The sequence below is a fragment of the Schistocerca americana genome, chromosome 1 (assembly GCF_021461395.2).
Source record: "Schistocerca americana isolate TAMUIC-IGC-003095 chromosome 1, iqSchAmer2.1, whole genome shotgun sequence".
NCBI lineage: Eukaryota > Metazoa > Arthropoda > Insecta > Orthoptera > Acrididae > Schistocerca > Schistocerca americana.
Genome location: NC_060119.1, coordinates 257,832,392 through 257,854,381, shown reverse-complemented (window position 1 = coordinate 257,854,381; position 21,990 = coordinate 257,832,392). Strand labels below are relative to the sequence as shown.

Here is a 21,990-nt window from a genome sequence, read left to right as displayed (position 1 = left end):
GCAGGAGCTTCTTCATTGCCCCTGCAGAATGCGGCTGAGGATTGTCTTGAAGAAGAAATCGCACGACAGTTGTGTAATGTTGGCTGCATAGCTTCAGGCGAAATTTCTCACCAGGCTCTCGTACTTGGCGGTAGACACTATTATTCTAGGTATCTTTATGTGCTGCCCGTGTGCTCAGAACTAAAAAGAACGGCGTAACGCGCTCGACGGGCTTACTAGAGACATTGCCCAATACACCTGTGCAAAACTTCATCGGATTTTCACTGTGGTTTCCATTTTGCGACCGATGGTTCCTTACTTTCCGAATAACCTTCGTATTATGGAAGCAAATGTAGTTCGGCGGTTTTAATTTAAAAACCAATTATTTACAAAAATCTGTGAGAAGCACATTCTGCAAGGAATTCAATAAAGACCGGCGTGATTTTTTTCAGAATATTGCTAAAGTGTGGGAATTATTTCATTTTCTGCGTAAGAAATGAGAGATTCCTCAGTTTGTTTGGTGTTCGAAAATGGAGTGCGTTCCGAGAATTGGGTGCTTGTCATGGCAATATTACATAGAATCGACGCGGAGGAACTGCGCCAGGAGATCCTTCGGAAGGCTCTGAAAGGCACTAGAAATAGCCGGTGGCAGAGAGCTAGCCAATGAATATGCAAATATGGAAATAGGTGCTGTAACGAGGCGCTGGAGTGGGCGGCGCCTAGGGGAAAGGGGGTGGGGGGGGCGGGGGACAGGCGGGCAGTTGTTACACGGGATCCCGATAAGGACGATGGAGAGGGAGGGGGGGGGGGAAGGGCGGGGATTGGAGGGAGAGTGCAGAGGAAGGCGTGGGAGTTGTTACCCGGGATCTCGATAAGGAATACGGCTGCGGGTGGTGGGGGAGGGCGGAGGAGGAGACGGGGGTGGCTGCGCGCCCAGCGAGTTGGCGCGGTTGCCCTTGAGATAGCGTCAGTGTGGGCCGTCAGGAGGGTGAGCGTTGGCAGGCAGCTCTCTGACAGCTGAGCTCCGTCCAGCGGCAGAGGTCGCCTCATACGACTGTGCATAATGTTCTTGTACTTGAGGTAAGCATAGTGTAAGCAGCTGTTACGAGAGTCTTCCTCAAATTACGTTTTCCTTCTTATTTAAATTAAACGTATTTAGCCTGAAATATAAAGCATGCGCAAAATATGATTCAACTATCATACACTGCCAAACGAAAAAAGTGAACCAGTCAGACGATATAGTCATCTGTAACTTGGTACTCGTGAAACGTCCCCTTTTTAACAAATTATTCAGGACTGTGCTTAACCTGACACACAATATTTTTAGCGCAACGCAATCTGACTTTCAAAAAATCCCTACGAAAGAATGGCCCTGACTAACATTAACCTATACGTTTCACAAATCACTTACCTCACAAAAATCTTCGCTGCTCAAGCTACTGCAATACAGCGAGCGCCACTACTGCCAGCTAAATAAAAGATTCAAACTACTGAAGGCACTAACTACTGATAGGGATAGTTAGCAAATGAAAGATATTAATAGAGAACAAACAATGTATTTACCTTGATATCATCATATATAAATATAGCAGTTCATGACAAATTTCAAAACTCCGCCATCTCTCTCCCCACATCCACCACTGCTGGCGGCTCACCTCCAACTGCGCAACGCTACGCGCTGTTCACATCCAGCTGCCGCTGCCCAACACTACAATGGCAGACAACAATGCAAACTAGCCACAGACTGCACACAGCACAGCCAGTGATTTTCATATTGAGCGCTACGTAACGTTGCCAATAAGAAAACATAAACAGCCTACTTACATAGAGAAAACATAAACAGCCTACTTACACTCGTACACAATACAGCAAGTATACAAATGAATAGAGCTGAAATTCACTGTTGTAGGTAGGAATGCCACCAGAATGCATTGGCTTTATTTGTGATTTAGTATTATTATAAGGTCTGGTAAGATATACAAGGGCGTGAAAAGTGTCATATGTTGAGCCTCCACTACGAAGGATATGTAGATGACGCATACTTGCTCGAGACACATTTAATAGCGCATGACAGAGTTCGAAAGGGTCGTCTTTTCTATTTGACCAGCTGGTCGAGCCGTGCAGTATTCAGATCTGTGGCTCGATAAACGACTGCATGGGAATGTGAGGGCAGACATATTGCGACATTCTGTGTCACCCTACACCAGTGGTCAGCCTAACAAATTACCACCCCGTGTGTAGGCTGTCGTTAACACCATAAAACAAACGGCAGCATATAGAATGGTGCCGTGACTGGGAAACATGATTTGCTGATGAATGGGGCTATGTTTCGCTCAGCAATGAATCGTGGTATTATACTACCCTTTGATGTCCATCGCTGGCTAACATGTCGGCGTCCTGGAGAGAGGTCCTATTCTTCCTTTGTTTTGTAGAGGTACACGGTGGTGTCACTCCTGATGTTAGAGCATGAGAAATACCGCTGTTAGTGTCTGAGAGGTCAGAGTATAACGATAAGTCACAGACATCCTGTGTCAGTGAGTGTTTCCTCTTGTATGACATTACCTTGATGCCATTTTTCAAGAGGATAATCCTTATCTACACATGACACATGTCTCTATAAGCTGTTTACATGTTGTTATGGTATTCTCGTGGCCAGAAACATCTCTGTATCTGTCTTCTATAGAAGTGCACCAGCTAAGACATCAGCTGCATTTCAGTGCCAGCATTGAAGATGTCAAGGACTAGTTACAGTATTTGTGGGATGGCTTGCCTCAGAAGAGGATGCAACGGTTTTTTGACATCCTTCTCAACCGAGTCAGTGCCTGCAACCAGGCCACACGGGTGGAACATCATATGGATAAGTGAGCTCATATTGCTAAATTATTTGTAAATTTTACTTATTTTGTAATTACTGAAATAATGTAAGATACCCTGTCAATCTATGAAGTTTCATTTCCTTCTCTCCTCTCCTTCTGGGAACTTCACTTTTTTATCAGATGGTGTATGTTGGCCAAAAACGTATCGATCGTTGGCAGCATCGCTGAAGCATTGCCTGGAAATGGCAGCTCTTATTCTTTCTGTCACTCATCATGAGTTTCGATCTATGATAAAGTTTCTTAGTGCGTAAATCATAGCTTCAAACGAAATTTATCGTTAGCTATGTTAGGTGGATAGGCCGAATCTCATGATAAAACTTAAGACGTTCCGCTGCTACAGGCAATTTTCTGAAGCTCTATTTAGAGGAGGACTGTGGGCGACTGTCCCTTATCAACGGCGACTTTGCAGAGCTGGTGCAAAAGCACATTGTTGCACAACAGTACTAGAGCGAAGAATAAAACGTTTTTAGCTGAACCAGCCTGCATGGTAGGCAATGGTTGAGTAACGAATATAGACACTACGCAGTGCTGGAGCATGAACAAGTAAGGCATACATTGCCACAGACTGTGCGAGAGACAGCACACTTGGTTCAGCACCATGACATAATTGAAAAAGAGGCATGATGATACCTGTTAATGGGTTCAAATAGTTCAAATGGCTCTGAGCACTATGGGACTCAACATCTTAGGTCATAAGTCCCCTAGAACATAGAACTACTTAAACATGACTAACCTAAGGACATCACACACACCCATGCCCGAGGCAGGATTCGAACCTGCGACCGTAGCAGCCTCGCGGTTCCGGACTGCAGCGCCAGAACCGCATGGTCACCGCGGCCGGCCCTGTTAATGGGGAAGTGTGGAGTGACTACACCTAAAGACTACGCAAGAACGCCTTTTAGGCTCCTAACCTTGCAGGAAAGAGTGCACCAAAGCTCTGAGACTGAATTTTAGTCCAGCAGAGAAGGCTGACACGCTCAAAAAGCTAGAACACATTAGGCTACCTGTACAGGGGAATAACGTCATGACCACTGTATAACCCTCTCCTTCTTTCCACTCATGGCACAGAGTCTGGTCATTTTGTTTGCATTATTCATACTGATGAACGGCCAGCTCCATTAGTTACAAGATGACCTGGTGGCATACAATGAATCGTTGCTAGCAACTACCAGTTTGAAGTCTCCTTCTACAAATCTGTGGCTACAGTCTATGAGGTGCTATCGCCTGTGGTCACAAAGGTGACTTAATATGAGGGCCACGCAGACTCCTGTGGATGAAGAACTGATCTGTCTGACTGCAAGCTGGTCAACTTGGGAGCCACATGCCTAATGCCACCACTTTTTGGTAATGTGTGTTCCACCTTTTTCTTATTCATCCAGTCATATGACTGGATTGATGTGCGCTGCCACAATTCCTCTCCTGTGGCAACCTTTTCGTCTTAGAGTAGCAATTGCAACCTACATCCTCAATTATTTGCTGGATGTACTCCAGTCTCTGTCTTGCTCTACAGTTTTTTCCATTTACAGTCGCCTTTTGTACCACGGTAGTCATTCCCTGTCTTAACAGATCTCATGTCTCTTCTCGTTATTATTGTTTTCCATAAGTTCTTTTCCTCATCGGTTCTGTGGAGACCTCCTTACTTACTTACTTACCAGCCCACCTGATTTTCAACATTCTTCTGTAGCACCACATCTCGAAGGCATCGATTCTGTTCTGTTCTGTTCACCTTACAGGCCATGTACAGGAACTGCCCTTTGGCTATTTGGCCATGTTGCTGTTGAGAGATCAACCTTCACATCAACACAACATCCATCAACAAGGGGCAAGCCTAAGTGCAACTACATTCAATGACAGCACTGAACCTTTGGCGGAGCTCCACAGCCCCACTACGCTTTGAGGATATGCCAACCACCGCTCTGCACTGCACAAAGCTATGGAACTGACAGTAGGCAACACCAGGTGCTTTAACCACAGATTCCAGGATGGCACTGATGCGCCACAGAGAACATTCCTGCATCGTGGAAATAGCACAGCCGCTACCAGGCTGCGCCAAGGAGGAGACAATCACTGTATAACTCTCACAAATAAATGGATGTTAATTTAATGGCGTCTCATTGACAGCCTAAGGATGACACTGTGGTCGGCCGGTACTACTGGGTCTCCCGAGACCTCTTCAGACGAAACCATTGACGCCTTGGCCATGACACAGGTCTTTCCCATTGCCTCCTCGCTCAACCGTCTTGATGAACCCACGAAGGGAGTCACACCCAGTGAACACCAATAACATTTAAGAGAAATGTACCTCGCAGCCATTTTCAGCAGATATAGCGATCCTTGTTGCAAGAAATTGCCACTGAATACCTGAAGTTCAAGAAATTTGGTGTCAGTTGGGTGACGAAAAACCTGACATCAGAAGACATAAATCGCTTAGGTGGAGCATTGACATTCCTGACAATGACGAGTTTCTTGACAGGATTGTCATGGGTGAAGAGACTTTATCCTAGAAACCGTGTCATTGATATCACAATGGATATGAAGTGAAGACCAAGTTCAAACAGCCCGCCCGGTTAGCCGTGCAGTCTAACGCACGGCGTACCAGGCGGGAAGGAGCGCCTGGTCCCCGCCACGAATCCGCCCGGCGGATTGTGTCGAGGTCCGGAGAGCTGGTCAGTCTGTGGATAGCTTTTTGGCGGTTTTCCATCTGCCTCGGCGAATGCGGGCTGGTTCCCCTTATTCCGCCTCAGCTACACTATGTCGGCGATTGGTGGATAAACAAGTTCTCCGCGTACGCGTACACCATCATTACTCTACCACGCCAATGCTCCCTGGGGGCAGGGGGGTGGGGGGTCCACCGGGAGCCGAACCCTGAAAGAGTGGTTCGGTGTGGGGCGGGGGAGGGGTGAAGTGGACTGTGGTAGTCGTCGTGGGGTTGTGGACCACTGCAGCTGCGACGGGGACGGAGCCTCTCCGTCGTTTCTAGGCCCCCGCTTAACATACAATACAATACAATACAAGTTCAGACAGTGTGCTGAAAGTGACGTGCAGTGTTCTGGCACAGGAACTGCTTTCTGCTCATTGACTTCAAGCCAGAAGTGAGAAAGTCAACGCTGACGGTTAGTGCAAAGCACTGAGGAAATTTCGTGCGGCCATTCAGAATGAGGGTCCCGATATGGGATTGTGCTTTTCCATGACAATGCTCACCCAAATACGGCTCAACGCACAACGACGAAAGGAAATCGGCTGGGAGCTCTTTGATTATCCACTGTATAGTCTTCATCTTAATTCCAGCGATCTTGTTCTTTTATTGTACAACAAGTAATTCCTTTCATCTAGTTAATGTTTTCAGAATAACAGAAGACTGGAGAATGGTATAACTGACCTTCACTGTAAGATGGATGATTTGTTGCCTAAGATTGTTTCCCTATCAAGCAGAGAGGATCACCCACCTCCTAATCTTCCTGTCTCTGGACAATGAAGGCATCTGCTTCATAACCTACTGCAGGTATGGTTAATGAAATAATTAGTAAAGGGAAACCTACAGCTAACGAAAAACAGTAAACAAAGTTAACTTGAGTATACTGAAATTAAAAAGAATTTCCAAGTGCAAGTAGGACTCGCGAACTGAGGTTTCCGTATAAACTTAGTTGCGTATGTATATACCTTATCCATCCTGGAAATAGAGAGTCTCAACGGTTTTTGACTGTTATCGACATCGATACGAGCCAGATACTGGTCCCAGAATTCCAAGACCGAATGAAATCTCTACAGTAGTTCCTCAGACTAACCTGGTCGTACAAACAGAAGCGAGCGGGGGGCTTCAGTTTATATACACTATGTCATCAAATGTATCCGGACACCTGGCTGAAAATGACTTATAAGTTCTTGACGCCCTCCATTGGTAATGCTGGAATTCAATATGGTGTTGGCCCACCCTTAACCTTGATGACAGCTTTCACTCTCGCAGGCATAAGTTCAATCAGGTGCTGGAAGGTTTCTTGGGGAATCGCAGTCATGCACGATGAGAGGTATCAATGTCGGTCGGTGAGGCCTGGCATGAAGTTGGCGTTCCGAAACACCCCAGACGTGTTCTATAGGATTCAGGTCAGGACTGTGCAGGCCATTCCATAACAGGGATGTAATTGTCGTGTAACCACTCCGCCACAGGCCGTGCATTATGAACAGGTGCTCGATCGTGTTGAAAGATGCATTCGCCATCCCAGAATTGCCCTTCAACACTGAGAAGCAAGAAGGTGGTTAAAACATCCATGTAGGTCTGTGCTGTGATAGAGCCACGCAAAACAACAAGCGGTGCAAGCCTCCCCTCCCCCTCCGCCCACACCACAACACCACCGCCTCCGAATTATACTGTTGGCACTACACACGCACGCAGATGACGTTCACCGGACATTCGCCATACCCACACCCTGCCATCTGTTCGCCACATTGTTTACGGTAATTTGTCACTCCACATAACGTTTTCCCATTGTTCAATAGTCCAATGTTTACGCTCCTTACACCAAGCGAGGCGTCATTTGAAATTTACCGGCGTGATGTGTGGCTTATGAGCAGCCGCTCGACCATGAAATCAAGTTTTCTCACCTCCCGCCTAAGTGTCATAGTACTTGCAATGAATCCTGATGTAGTTTGGAATTTCTGTGGTATGGTATGGATAGATGTCTGCCTATTACACATTACGACACTCTTCAACTGTCGGTGGTCTGTTAGTCAACAGACGAGGTCGTTTCCACTTCACTATCACATCGGAACAATGGATTTAGGAATGTTTAGTAGTGTAAAAATCTCGCTTACAGACGTATGACACGAGTGACCCCCATCACCTGACCACTTTCGAAATCCGTGAGTTCAGCAGAGCGCCCTCTTCTGCTCTCTCATGATGTCTAACGATTACTTTGGTCACTGATATGGAGTACTTGGCAGTGGGTGGCAGCACAATGCACCTAATATGAATATTTAGAGAGAGAAGATTTAATAAATCATTTTTATTCATTTACTAAAACATTTACTGTTTGCATGCAGTAACGTTCTTCTATTATGCTTTTTACAGGTGATGACTGAAAAACGTGTTCAAACGGGAAAAGATATTTTTATTGTTATTTTTACACTTTAACTATTTTCAGATTTTCTTGCTCGTACTGTAAAACAACGGGTCCTGCCGAATTTCATGATTCTGGCTCAACGGGAAGTACCCTATAGGTTTTAATGAGTGAGTTTACGGTTATGAAAATATGTGATATAAATGACCGAATCTTTTGATTGCATTGACTTAGTAGCTTTTCTACACCGCCAAGGGACAATAGAGATTAATACGCCAACCTGTTCTAGAGAGAAAGGGGTCTTAAGAGACGGACAGACAAACGGAAAAAAGGTAAGTAAATATTTTTTCGTGTGATATAATTACAAGTTAACAATTTTCCGGTATTATCCTTTACTTGTACTGTGAAACTTCGCTTCTTGAAAAAAATTCATGAGACTAGGTGTCAACGGGTATAACCCTACAGGTTTTCATGTGTGAGTTGTAGAGTGTCAAAATATGTGACATAAATGGCCATGTCTTTTGACTGCGTTGACTCGGATTAGAATCTTTATGCCACCGATGAACAGTAGACCTTAATATGTGACATAAATTTTTGCTTGATACTCGCAACTGTTCCAGAGAGAAAGGGTCTGAATAGACGGACAAAGAAACAGACAGATGGATAAAAAAATACCATTAAAGGTCAACGGGAATACTCTATGGGTTTTGATGTGTTAGTTTCTATCAAATTATTTTACATAAATGGCCGTATCGATTGCTTTGACTTAGAAGCTTGAAATTTGTACACTTCCAAGGGACCGCAGATCTTAAGGCGCGGCCTACATCTGAACGTCCCACAGACAGACAGCCAGCCAGACAGACAGACAGACGGATAACAAAGCGATGCCATAAGTGTTCCGTTCTACAGATTGAGGCACGAAACCCTAAAACAAAAACAAAAAAAAGGAACTGAAATGTGAGGTAGCATTGTTACACGTTATTTCTAGAGCTCTCACAATTTTCAGTGAGTTGACGAGCAGCCAATCTCCTGTCCTGTAGGACTGGCAAGTAAACAGAGAAACACATCAAATGCACAAAGAAAACAATCAACAATTTAGCCCAGACCCAAGAGAGAGTGAGTGAGAGAGAGAGAGAGAGAGAGAGAGAGAGAGAGAGAAAGAGAGAGAGAGAGAAAGAGAGAGAGAGAGAGAGAGAGAGAGACGGAGAGAGAGAGATCTGGTTATAACAGGCGAAGTGCGAAAGAGGAGAGTTGCAAGTTACGATTTCTGAAGCAATGGTAAGGGCAGGAGCTCCACGAAACAGCTTACCACATTACTGCTGGTGCAGTCACGATACCAAACGTGTGAGGTAAAATCGGCGTGACTGCACAGCGGCAAACATCATAGACGTTGCTAGCTTCCTTCCACGAACCATATTGTACAATACTAGCTGCTCTTCGCAAGAGGCTGTTCTCAAGTACGCCCCCCCCCCCCCCTTTCTGCAGACAAGTGCAGCCATGCCGATGGATCCGGACAAAGGACCATCAGGCCCCGACACCGTCCCGCGACTTGTTCACCGTGACGACAGTGGCAGTTGGTGCTATCACCAGACGATGTCCTCCCCTGGTCCTTCCAGCTGCCTACATCTCATAACGACTACTTGGCCAGCCACACCCTCACGAACTAGGGTTGTTAGCGTATGATCCAGACCCAGGCTAATGTGCGAATGTGAGTTTGTATAATCAGTGCAAAATGTACGTTGTTGTATGTAATAGTTATTTTATGCTTCACTTGCAGTTATACTATTGTTCTCATGTTCATGAAATATTGTTCTGTGATACGACAAGATATAAGGTGCATTTGGTCAAGAATCAGTAAAATTTTCTGCAGAATATCTGATGATGCCAACGTATTCTGCTGAAACCGGTCGTCACTAAAAATTCTGTACAGTAGCGGTCTTGTTTGTTAGAATATGTACTTCTAGTTTTTTAAATACAGGAAAGCCGTGAACGACAACCCACCCATCACTGAATTGGGGAAAGATCTGCCCTGCACCGATACTAGCATTTTTGCTGTTAAAACCCACGATAGCTGCCAGTAGCACCTTCATTGTACTTGAGTAGTATTGTGATAGTGAAAGAAGAAAAGGAAGATAGCCATGGACGTTGCGTTTACAATGCGTCGTATACTCCGCGAGGCAGCGACGATACAGGGAAGTCATCCCGATCATTATTTATCCGCAAGCCATTAGCCATAGAGGTGGGTTCAATGAGCGCATGTACAATTCTAATCAGCTAAAATAGACTACCGAGAAGATTTTAGAAACGAGTAAATTTATCGAAGCGCGGCTTTCGTTATGTTATCGTCTACGAGGCGTTAAATTTTCTGAGGTACGCAAGTAATTTTTAACGCTTAGATCTACTTTATTACAAAAACGACTATTTTTTTGAATTGAACTCTACAATTTTACTGTGGCGCTGGAATGTGCATTGGAAGTTGCCTTCTTAAACATATTACCTGTGGAACTTGGTCAGAAAGTAACAAGATAAAAATTTTGCAGCCCACTGTCCTGCCAACAGGAGAAGACTTCCCACAAATCTCTGCTCTGCTATACCGAATGCAAGCAAATATGAGACTCAGGTAGGAGTCATACATATTATTATTACATGTTAAGTCGTCTAAATTTTGACTTTTATCGCTGAGTTATTATGAGTTAGTAATTTATACTAACCACTCTTTGCACATTCCAATAATGTAAATTCTTATATGAAATAGGAGTTGTCATAAAGAGGTTTTTTCAGTTTGTTTTCCAGTTTTACCTTGCTGTAAGTCTACATTTTGTACAATTGAGTTGGTTGGAGCACTGTGAACTCCTTTTTGTGATAACGACAACACTAATGTGGCATAATGACTGTCATGTTTTCCTTCTTCTGGTACTGTAATTATGTACATCATTATTCCTTCTGAATTGCGGTGCATTATTTACAACAAACCTCACGAGGGATTAAGTATACTGTGAAGCAGTAGTCAAAATGCTTAACTCCTTAAAAATATGTCAACAAGACGTGAGTGAGCACCACTTATTATTCTTACAGCACGGTTTTGGGCAACGAATAATTCCTTTCTTGAAGATGAGCCCCCTGAGAAGATTGTTCCGTATGACATTGTTGAATGCTAAATGCAAAACATGTAAAATTGCAGATTTGTCTCTCCCTAAGATTTGCAATGACTCTATGTGTAGATGTGACTGAATTAAATTATTTTAGGAGCTCCAAAATGCGCCTTTTTACAGTTTATATTTTCATCAATACGGTCACCAAAAACTTTGAAGGTTTCACCATATTTATTATTTCTTCCCCATGTGTTACACTAACCATTGGTTAGTAGCCTTAGGTGTGCAGAACAGAATATGCTGTGTCTTTTTAAAATTCAGAGAGAAACCATTCGCAGAAATTCAGTCAATGATAGTTTTAAGAACACTGTTTACTATTTCATACGTTTCTGTATGTATAATTGGATTGATTATACTTCTAGTGACATCCACAAGAAAAAAAAAAAAAAAAAAACTGTTTACGTATATGATGAACAATAACGGACTCAAGATTGAGCCTTGAGGAACTCCACACATGATTTCTCCCCAGCCATAATAATTTCTCTTGATGACATTGGTTGAATTACTGAGAACAACTTCCTGCATTCTTTCAATTAGATATGACAATATCCATTGGCTGACTATAAAATCAATCCCATAAAAGCTATAAAGCGATTAAGGAAAAACAGTTTGCACAATGAATTATATCTAGACTAATCCCTACTATACGGCATTTCATCTTTGAGAGGCATATGTGCTTCCTTGTGGAGTTCTTGTTATAATTTTCCTCCCAGGTAAAACTCCAGAGATTTGAGTCTGGTGAGAGTGCAGGCCATTTTCTGTTCCCGAAGGCAGATCTGACGATCTCCATATGTTCAGTTAAGGCCTATAATTATCTGTACGAAATGGATGGTATATGCACGTTCATTGTACCGCATGGATAGCCTGTTGTCCAGAGTTGTGTTCCAGCGACTGGGGCAGCGTATGTTATGGTCCGATGATTCGACGCCTGAAAAGCCCATACCACACGACAGAGATGTTGCTTATAGCTTCTTTCAGCCAGCTCAGATTTTCAACAGCCCAGTAGCGCAAATAGCGAACATTGGTTATGCCTTGGATGGTAAACGATACTACATTGGTAAACAATATTTTGTGTAGAAATGCCGCATCACTTTGCAGTTATCGTAGACACTATATGGAAAACTGTAACAGATTTTAATACACGTTACCGTGAGGTTGTTGCTGAGGCGAAATGTAGAAAGAATGAGATTTGTTGGACTGCATTATTCGCAGAACGCACTTTCGGCTGATAACACTCGCACATCAAGAAATGCCTATGGTAACAGGTGGACTGAATGTTACCGCTTCTGTATCCAACTGAGGAAATGGTCCAGCTGGTGTATGACCAACTGTACTTGCTCCAACGGCGGAGTAAGGAGGTGTCCTTCTGCTGGGTGCCTGGTCATGTAGGAATATGGGGCAATGAACAGGCCGATCGGGCTGCCACGGAAGCCTGCACAGAGCAGGACGTGGTCCAGTGTCCTATTCCCTTGCAGTCTGTCATTTCTGCACACCACAAGAAGTGCATGGAGTTATGGGCGGAAGAATGGCTGGCGGTGACGTCCAATAAACTGCGGTTGGTGAAGTCAACAACTCGGCCGTGGCGTTCCTCCCGCCGGTTGCTCAGGCGGGAAGAGGTGGCCCTCACACGTCTTCGGATCGGGCACTGTCCTCTCACACACAGCTTTCTATTACGGCGGGAGGATCCCCCGTTTATGCTTGTGGTGTGCACCTCTCTGTCCGCCACATTTTAACAGACTGCATTTCATACCGTGATACAAGGGCAGAAGCACAAGTTAATGGGGATCTGCCCTGTGTTTTAGCTAATGATGAGACGTGTGTGTCTAGGGTTTTAAAGTTTTGTGATGTGTCTGGACTCTGGCCTGGAGGTTTTAATGTATTGCACAGTGGCTGGCTCCTCCCTTTTTCCTTGCGGTTAGCCAGCCACTTCCATCTGCTATATTGTTTTAGCTCCCTCTACCACTCTCTTCTTGTGTTGTCCATGTTTTACTGCTGACGGCATGCTTCGTCCCACGTTTCGGTGTGGGTAGGCATACATTTTTCCAACCTTGTTACCTGTGTTTTACGTTCTGTTTTAACTTACTGTTCTGAGTATTTTGTTGGCACCCGTCTCAATCTGTTACTGTACGGGCGCTGAAGGCCTTGCCTTCGTGCACCCATACAACCCTCTCCATCATCATCACATTCAAAAATATTACTTGTATTTCTTTCAAAACTTCTTGTCCGAAAGAACGTATACCATCTTCATATAGATAAGGCTTACCGGCCAATGATCTTCTTCAGTGCGGAACACTTACGGGAATCGGTAGATTGACTGCCGCGAATAATGAGTATAGTGGGCAGGGGCACTACAAATGTAGTGTGTGGACAGTAAGTTGGGTATGTGGGTCTCGCGGGGAGCGTGCCAGATATACGTCCCTGCAGTCGCACTATCCTCTGTGTCCTCGGTGGCTCAGACGGACAGGGCGTCTGCCATGTAAGTAGGAGATCCCGGGTTCGAGTCCCGATCTGGGCGCACACATTTTCAACTGTACCCGTTGTAAGCAACTGAAGGTCTGGATTTCGTTGTAATTTCATCCTGAGAGTAAGTCGCTACAGGGTGTCTGGACGATTCGCGGCCGAAATGTCAATTGTAGAAGTAGTAATTGCGAGGCTGCATGCCCGAAATGTAAGGAATTATTTTATTTATTTTTTCACAATAGGACCCACCTTGAGGGGCGCTGTAGTCTCTTTACTATTGATCAAGGTTCACAGCTGTTGCAGCGCTGAGGTACACTTTGAAGTCTCTTCACAATGCGACAGATAAAAGTATATACACTCCTGGAAATTGAAATAAGAACACCGTGAATTCATTGTCCCAGGAAGGGGAAACTTTATTGACACATTACTGGGGTCAGATACATCACATGATCACACTGACAGAACCACAGGCACATAGACACAGGCAACAGATCATGCACAATGTCGGCACTACCACAGTGTATATCCACCTTTCGCAGCAATGCAGGCTGCTATTCTCCCATGGAGACGATCGTAGAGATGCTGGATGTAGTCCTGTGGAACGGCTTGCCATGCCATTTCCACCTGGCGCCTCGGTTGGACCAGCGTTCGTGCTGGACGTGCAGACCGCGTGAGACGACGCTTCATCCAGTCCCAAACATGCTCAATGGGGGACAGATCCGGAGATCTTGCTGGCCAGGGTAGTTGACTTACACCTTCTAGAGCACGTTGGGTGGCACGGGATACATGCGGACGTGCATTGTCCTGTTGGAACAGCAAGTTCCCTTGCCGGTCTAGGAATGGTAGAACGATGGGTTCGATGACGGTTTGGATGTACCGTGCACTATTCAGTGTCCCCTCGACGATCACCAGTGGTGTACGGCCAGTGTAGGAGATCGCTCCCCACACCATGATGCCGGGTGTTGGCCCTGTGTGCCTCGGTCGTATGCAGTCCTGATTGTGGCGCTCACCTGCACGGCGCCAAACACGCATACGACCATCATTGGCACCAAGGCAGAAGCGACTCTCATCGCTGAAGACGACACGTCTCCATTCGTCCCTCCATTCACGCCTGTCGCGACACCACTGGAGGCGGGCTGCACGATGTTGGGGCGTGAGCGGAAGACGGCCTAACGGTGTGCGGGACCGTAGCCCAGCTTCATGGAGACGGTTGCGAATGGTCCTCGCAGATACCCCAGGAGCAACAGTGTCCCTAATTTGCTGGGAAGTGGCGGTGTGGTCCCCTACGGCACTGCGTAGGATCCTACGGTCTTGGCGTGCATCCGTGCGTCGCTGCAGTCCGGTCCCAGGTCGACGGGCACGTGCACCTTCCGCCGACCACTGGCGACAACATCGATGTACTGTGGAGACCTCACGCCCCACGTGTTGAGCAATTCGGCGGTACGTCCACCCGGCCTCCCGCAAGCCCACTATACGCCCTCGCTCAAAGTCCGTCAACTGCACATACGGTTCACGTCCACGCTGTCGCGGCATGCTACCAGTGTTAAAGACTGCGGTGGAGCTCCGTATGCCACGGCAAACTGGCTGACACTGACGGCGGCGGTGCACAAATGCTGCGCAGCTAGCGCCATTCGACGGCCAACACCGCGGTTCCTGGTGTGTCCGCTGTGCCGTGCGTGTGATCATTGCTTGTACAGCCCTCTCGCAGTGTCCGGAGCAAGTATGGTGGGTCTGACACACCGGTGTCAATGTGTTCTTTTTTCCATTTCCAGGAGTGTAGTTGCGTTACAAAAAAGTCAGTACCAGAATTTGGCAGCACGTTAAAAAATTATTCGCGCACGTCAAAAGATCTCCTACCGTGTCAACATAACCCGGCGAACACCGATCACGGTATGTTTACGCTATCTGCCAAAAAAAGTGAAGCACACAGAAGACAGCGACGGATGTCAGTGTAACTTCGAACACGTACACGGTATGTAAATGATCAGAGCTGCAATTCTCTGTGACAGGTAGAACGGCTACCAGGGCGCGTTAGTGTTGTTCGTGTTCGGTAAGGTAGATAAGGGACGTGAACAGCCACACATGCTGAGGGAAAGCCAGCTACTTGTGTGAGGCAGCACCTGAGAGAATTGAAAGGAGCCTTATAACCAGTTTCCACTCGGCCGGATGGTAGATTCGTGCAATGTTCAGATTTGTGGGGCGTTCTGATGTGGCTGGCCCCATGTTGAACTGCATGTGAGGTAGGCAAATCGTAACACCTTCACATCTTCGCCTGCCATCCGAGAACAAGTAACGAACTGCCTGCAACAATTAGTACCATTTCGCACTTTTCGCCGAAGACTAGCCGCAAATGTGCTACGAAATAAGCGTCCCATGCCTTGAAGTTAACACAACAACACAAACTGCGTCGTTTAAAGTCTGGCGTGTTCTTGAAGCATGGTCTGCTGATGGCTGGATATCGTCGGAGAATATGACGGCCACCTTGATAGAGGTCTCGTTCTTCCAACATTTTGGAGAGGCGCAGGTTTAATGGCGGGAGCAGCCATCGGGTGTGACTTCACATCACAGCAGAAATGTGGCGGCACAACGGTACGTCACGGCCAGACCGCAATTTTCCAATAGGACTATGTTCGCCCACACATAGCACGTGACTCTAGAACTGTCTGCGTGATTCTGAGGTGCCCCCGTGGGTGCTCAGATCTGTCCCCGATGTATGTGGGACCAGCTTGGACGTCATGTCCATCCAACTGTCAGTACCCAGGATATCAAATAGCATTTGTGGGCCCACTTTCCCCGGGAGAGTACACAGTGGCTGTATGATACCTTTTTCAAACCGGATTTGTGCATGCATTTAGGTCAGAAATAACATCACGTTGCGTATTGATAAGTCGGTACACAGAGCCAAGTTCTTTGTAAATTCGACTCGATATTGTAAGCACCATAGTATCATCACATACCCTCACAACAAATGGTTCAAATGGCTCTGAGCACTATGGGACTTAACATCTGTGGTCATAAGTCCCCTAGAACTTAGAACTACTTAAACCTAACTAACCTAAGGACATCACACACATCCATGCCCGAGGCAGGATTCGGACCTGCGACCGTAGCGGTCACGCGGTTCCAGACCGAAGCGCCTAGAACCGCACGGCCACACTGGCCGACTACCCTCACAACCCGCGAGGTTTCATTTCGTTTCCTCCTCTCCTTCTGAGTGCTTTAGGCAGTGTACGTACGTGTGCGGCACGTAGTGCCATCCTTCTGGAACCATATGTTTTCAGAATCTGCGGTCTCAAGCTCTGGCCACAAATATCCGCGTACCGTGGATCCGTAGCGGTTGCCATTACCACAAGGAGTTTTTTCTGAACGACACAGCACCTCATGGACCACTTGTGGGATCTTCTCGCTACAATAACGACAATTTCATGTGTTGACGGACCACTAAGACTGAGCCTCGTCTGAGAAGATGATTTTTTCATCGAAATCAGGAGCAGCTTCCAACTGCTGTACGATGCAATGAGCGAACTCACTGCGCAATCTGCGATCAGTTGGCTTCAGTTTCTGAGATATCTACACGTATACTTCGCAAATCATCAAGTGACTGGCAGAGGGCTCATCGAACCTCATTCACAGTAATTCTCTGTTATTCCAATCTCGTACAGTGCGCCGAACAAAAGAGCGCCTATATCTTTCCGTGCGAGCTCTGATTTTCCTTGTGTTATTGTGAGGATCATTTCTCCCTATGTAGGTCGGCGCCAACAAAAGGTTTTTCGCTTTCTAAGGAGAATGTTGGTGATTAGAATTTCGTCAGAAGACTCCGTCGCAACGAAAAACACCTTTGTTTTAATGATATCCACCCCAAATCATGCATCACTGACACCCTGTCCCCTATTTCTCGATAATACAAAACGGTGCTCCTCTTCTTTGAACTTTATCAGTATACTCCGTCAAACTTCTCTGGCGAGGATACCGGACGGCCCAGGAACACTCCAAAAGAGGACGGACAAGCGTAGTGTAGACAATTTCTTTAGCAGATCTGTTACTTTTTTTAAGTGTTTTGCCAATAAAACGCAGTCTTTGGTTTGCCTTCCCCAAAACGTTTTCTGTGTGTTCTTTCCAATTTAAGTTGTTCGTAATTGTAGTTCCTAGGTATATATTTGAATTAACCACCTTTAGATTTGACTGATTTAACGTGTAGCCGTAGTTCAACGCATTCTTTTTGGCACTCATGCGGATAATTTCAGGCTTTTCATTATTTAGGGACAATTTCCAACTTTCGTACCATACATATAACTTTTCAAAATCGTTTTACAATTTGTATTGATCTTCTGATGACTTTAATGGACGATAAACGACAGCATCAAGATCTAAGACTAGTGCTCATATTGTCTCTTAAATCATTTATATAAATAAGGAACAGCAGATGGTCTATAACACTACCTTGGGGAATGCCAGAAATCATTTCTGTTTTACTCGATAACTTTCCGTCATTTGCTACGAACTGTGGCCTCTCTGACAAGAAATCATGAATCCGGTCAAATAACTGGTTCTATTTTCCATAGGCACGCAATTTTACTACAAGCCACTTGTCTGATACAGTGTCGAAAGCGTTCTGGAAATCTAGAAGTATGGGATCAATTTAGGAAAGATGTTTTCTTAATCCGTGTTGACTCTCTGTCAATACACCGTTCTTTTCGAGGTAATTCATAATGTTCGAACACAATATAGGCTCCAAAATCCTGCTGCATATCTCGTTAATTATATGGGTCTGTATTTTACTGGATTACTCCTGCTACCTTTCTTGAATATTGGTGTGACCTGTGCAACTTTCCAGTCTTTAGGTACGGATCTTGCGTCGAGCGAGCGGTTGTATATGATTATTAACTCAACTCTGTTTGAATGCAGAGCCAAATCCTTTCGCAAGATTCAGAAGTTGATGTCTCCGATAACCGCAACCGTTGAGATCGTCTTGAAACTGACACACTGTGTCTTCCTCAATACTGGCTGCTAGTGCTGCGGTATTGTCCTCACTTCGCGCTTTACGTTATCTTATTTGTGGCCTCTGGTCGTGTACAGTGGAATCCCACTACAACTCGGCCACAGTGAGGGGTATAGCCTGAAGAGAGAAACAGTGATGGCGACCCAATTCTCTGGTGAACAAACGATGAGCCTTCACACCTGAGCTGTCACTCTGGTGATTTTTTTAATGATTCATTAACGTCCATGAAACGTGAGTCGCTGCCCGATGGAACATAAAATTGTGCTTGATATTTTCAAAACTGGAAGCACACCAAGAAATACGGGATAATTCAGGAGGAATGTCACATAATAATGTGAAAATAAATTGAATAAGTCCTATGGGCATATATCCGATTTTCGACCGCTATGGAACTGGAGCGGGTTGAAGAAGACACGCATCCATGAATGATTATGAGGACAAGTGTGAATATTACTTACCGATATGCTGTACAGGTGATGTGATCGACAGAATAATGGCGGGACAGATGGCTGATCCATCCTGCATGAGATGCTAAAAAAGTCCCCCATCCATCATAATGCTCTTGTCAACGCGTCGGATGGTGTGTTGTGTTGTACATCGAACATCATCTCGGTGGGCTTTAATGTGAGAGTAGCGTCGGTAATGCGAGCGACAAGTTCTTCACGTGTATCCACCTCCTTAGCGTACACATCATAAACAGAAATTTAATAGTGTTAGATCGGGTGATCTGGTGGGTTTACCATGGCCAATCCACCGTTGAGGAAAAGTGTTGTTCAGATGCTGGGAAACTTGTCTCCGGAACAGTGAGTCGGTGATCCAGCGTGTTGCAGGTTCATTTACCGTCGTTACTCAAATATCATATCTTCCAAAAGTGGAGGTATATGTCTATCAGGTAATGTGCGTCTGCTGCGTCTGTCGTGCTGTTTTGCAGGAACACAAGCCCTATAAATCATCAGTCGTACCACACCAGACGTTCACTGATAACCTAACTTATAATGCTGTATCCCTAGCTTCGCATGGGTTCCTGATCGTCCGGGAATGAGAACTACGGGTGTCTATGATACTGTTGTATGTATATGTAGCATCACCTGTAAAGAAGGTGCATTGCACGACATCTCTGTGTCCAGCCAACCCTCACAAAACTATTCTCTGCTTACTTAGTCACCTGGCTGCAGATGTTGGGCGCGCTACATCCCTCGGAATGTAGCATACGCCACACACGAGTTTGCGGAATATCGAGTTGACGGCTAATGCGCCGTATATTGGTGGCGGTACTCCGTTGTACCATTGAAATAATGTTGAGACGCCCGCTAAACCCGCTGGTCAGAACAGGTAATAAGATTGTGGAAAGAGCCAAGGGGTTGAGGTTAGTTTCTGCTTCTAATTGTCATTTATTGTAATTTAATAACCTTTACAACCAAAGCGGCACGTAGCCGAATCTTTACAGAATGCAACTCTTTCACGTCTGAAGGCCTACAACAAGAAGTCTTAACAAGATAAAAATCCAACAGCAATAAAATAATTCAAAAAACAACATACGCAAGGTGCAACACAATTGGCTGAGGGCCACAATTAAATTGTTTAACAACAAGAAATCTTAAAATCCAATTAAGATAGCAATAAAATAATTTAAAGAAGCAACATACGCAAGGTGCAATACCAATGGTTGAGGGCCATAATTAAACTTCGAAATTTTCAAAATATATTACCATAATCTTTAAAGGCAAAAGGCCGCAGTGTTCAAGCTTTAAAGTTAAATTTAAAATTAATTTTTCAAAATTTTGAGAAAACAAAACAAATAACCATAAGCCTAAAATTTAAAATAGCTGACAACAGATAATTAAACACCGGTGGCACTCAGAAAGCCTTCAGGGAGGTCGGTCTGACCCCGTTCACTTAGGCGAGACAGGTGGTGAGCCCAACTATACTTGATCCGTCAGAACGCAACCAGGGGACAGCTACGGACCGACCGACACAACGACTTGCTTCCCATCAATCAGTACATGAGAACTGAAACCGGCAATGTTACAAACGTTATAATCCACAATGGAGTATGTATTAGCTGTCAAAATTACACGCCATGTTGGACAGTGACAACAGGTGAGGAAAGGACTTCGTGGCCAGGGCAGGTAACCGGAACACTAACAGCCACTAGGCAGTGTTGAGTGGTACTTAAGATAGGTAAATAAATTAGTGAAATCAATGTGAAGTAGAAATTAGAAAATAAATGAAAAACTTAGTTTAGTTTAGAAGAGTTACACATGGGCAAACAGCGGGCAGAGCAGAAGAGGTAATGACTGCGAAGTCAGCACGTTCAGGAGAAGCCATCGCCCTCCCCACATAAGCGGAAGCTGTCGATTCAGCCGTCAGGGCATCGCCCGACCGGCTCACGTGTTTCTCAATTATCACATGTGATCAAAGGCCCTCGCCTACATTCCATGAGCCAATGACCGACGTTAAGAAGATTCTTCGAGAAGCTTTTCAATGTGGCAGAAGAGGCAATGAGAGTGAAGTCGTTCACCTCCAGTGAACTGAAGTGAATAAATACGCGAGATGCAGTAGGCCCGAGGAGCAGTTTTCAGTTCAGTTTCGGTGCTGAAAACCGTCATGCAGGAAGAGACTGCATCGTACACAGAAGCACCAAGTCCGCCCCTGTAATGGAATAGGAAGCAGCAGCCTCGCCGCCAGAAGACAGAAGTTAGAAGGTATTTGAAGACTGATTTTTATGTACCCGGGTGACTCGTGAGGACGGGAAGGAGACGGCCTCACATCAGCAGTCACCTGTGAGCTGGTGATGGAGATCTGATAGCCGACGACTGGCAAGCTAAAGTCCGTTGTTCGAGTCCGGGACACTGGCCTTCACCCGCCGCACCGCTCCGCTGGCCGACGCACAACACATGCGGCCGCATAGAGAGAGAAACACTGGGATGCCACATCCAAGGTATCACCATCGGATTCAAGACTTCGTTCTTAATAATTAAATGGGCCACAGCACGATGCGCGTCTCTAGTCAACTGGGCGAAACGGCGACACGAGATACACACCGCCAGGCGTAATCAGACGCCGCCGCTCACGCAAGCAGAAGGCTTCGCAAACGACACAGCTGCCGCTCTCCCAGCCAGAACAATCCAGTAAGGAAACCATTGTACAAATCTTCAATAAAAGTTATCTTATGTAAAAATGCTGTTTCATTCTACCTCATACCCAAGCTAAGGAAGAACCCACCCTGCCCACATGTTGTTAAGAGAGAAAAAGTAATTTATTTAGTGTTTTTCACCCTGTCATAATGCTTTAGAATCAAATGCCCTTTGCAGTAATGCTCATCCTGACAGTTGACTAGCATCAAAAGAGGTCGCCCAGTTACAGCAGCAAATTCCGCTTGTACTTGAATTTGAAACGCGGTAATAGTTAACTTAGATCAAAGGAACACTGCCTGAATTTACGTCAGTGTCCAGGACAGGTAACCAGAC

At 45.4% G+C, this 21,990-nt stretch overlaps 1 protein-coding gene across 1 annotated transcript in view; it reads left to right on the top strand.

Moving 5' to 3' along the window:
* Nucleotides 1–960: 960 nt before the first annotated feature.
* Nucleotides 961–21,990, top strand: part of LOC124624022 (cyclin-dependent kinase-like 4) — a 237,731-nt gene continuing 216,701 nt past the window's right edge. Inside the window, exon 1 of the mRNA XM_047149083.1 lies at nucleotides 961–1,059. Within this exon, the coding sequence (XP_047005039.1) occupies nucleotides 1,043–1,059 (17 nt within the window). The 5' untranslated portion in view covers nucleotides 961–1,042. The remainder of the gene's footprint in view (nucleotides 1,060–21,990) is intronic.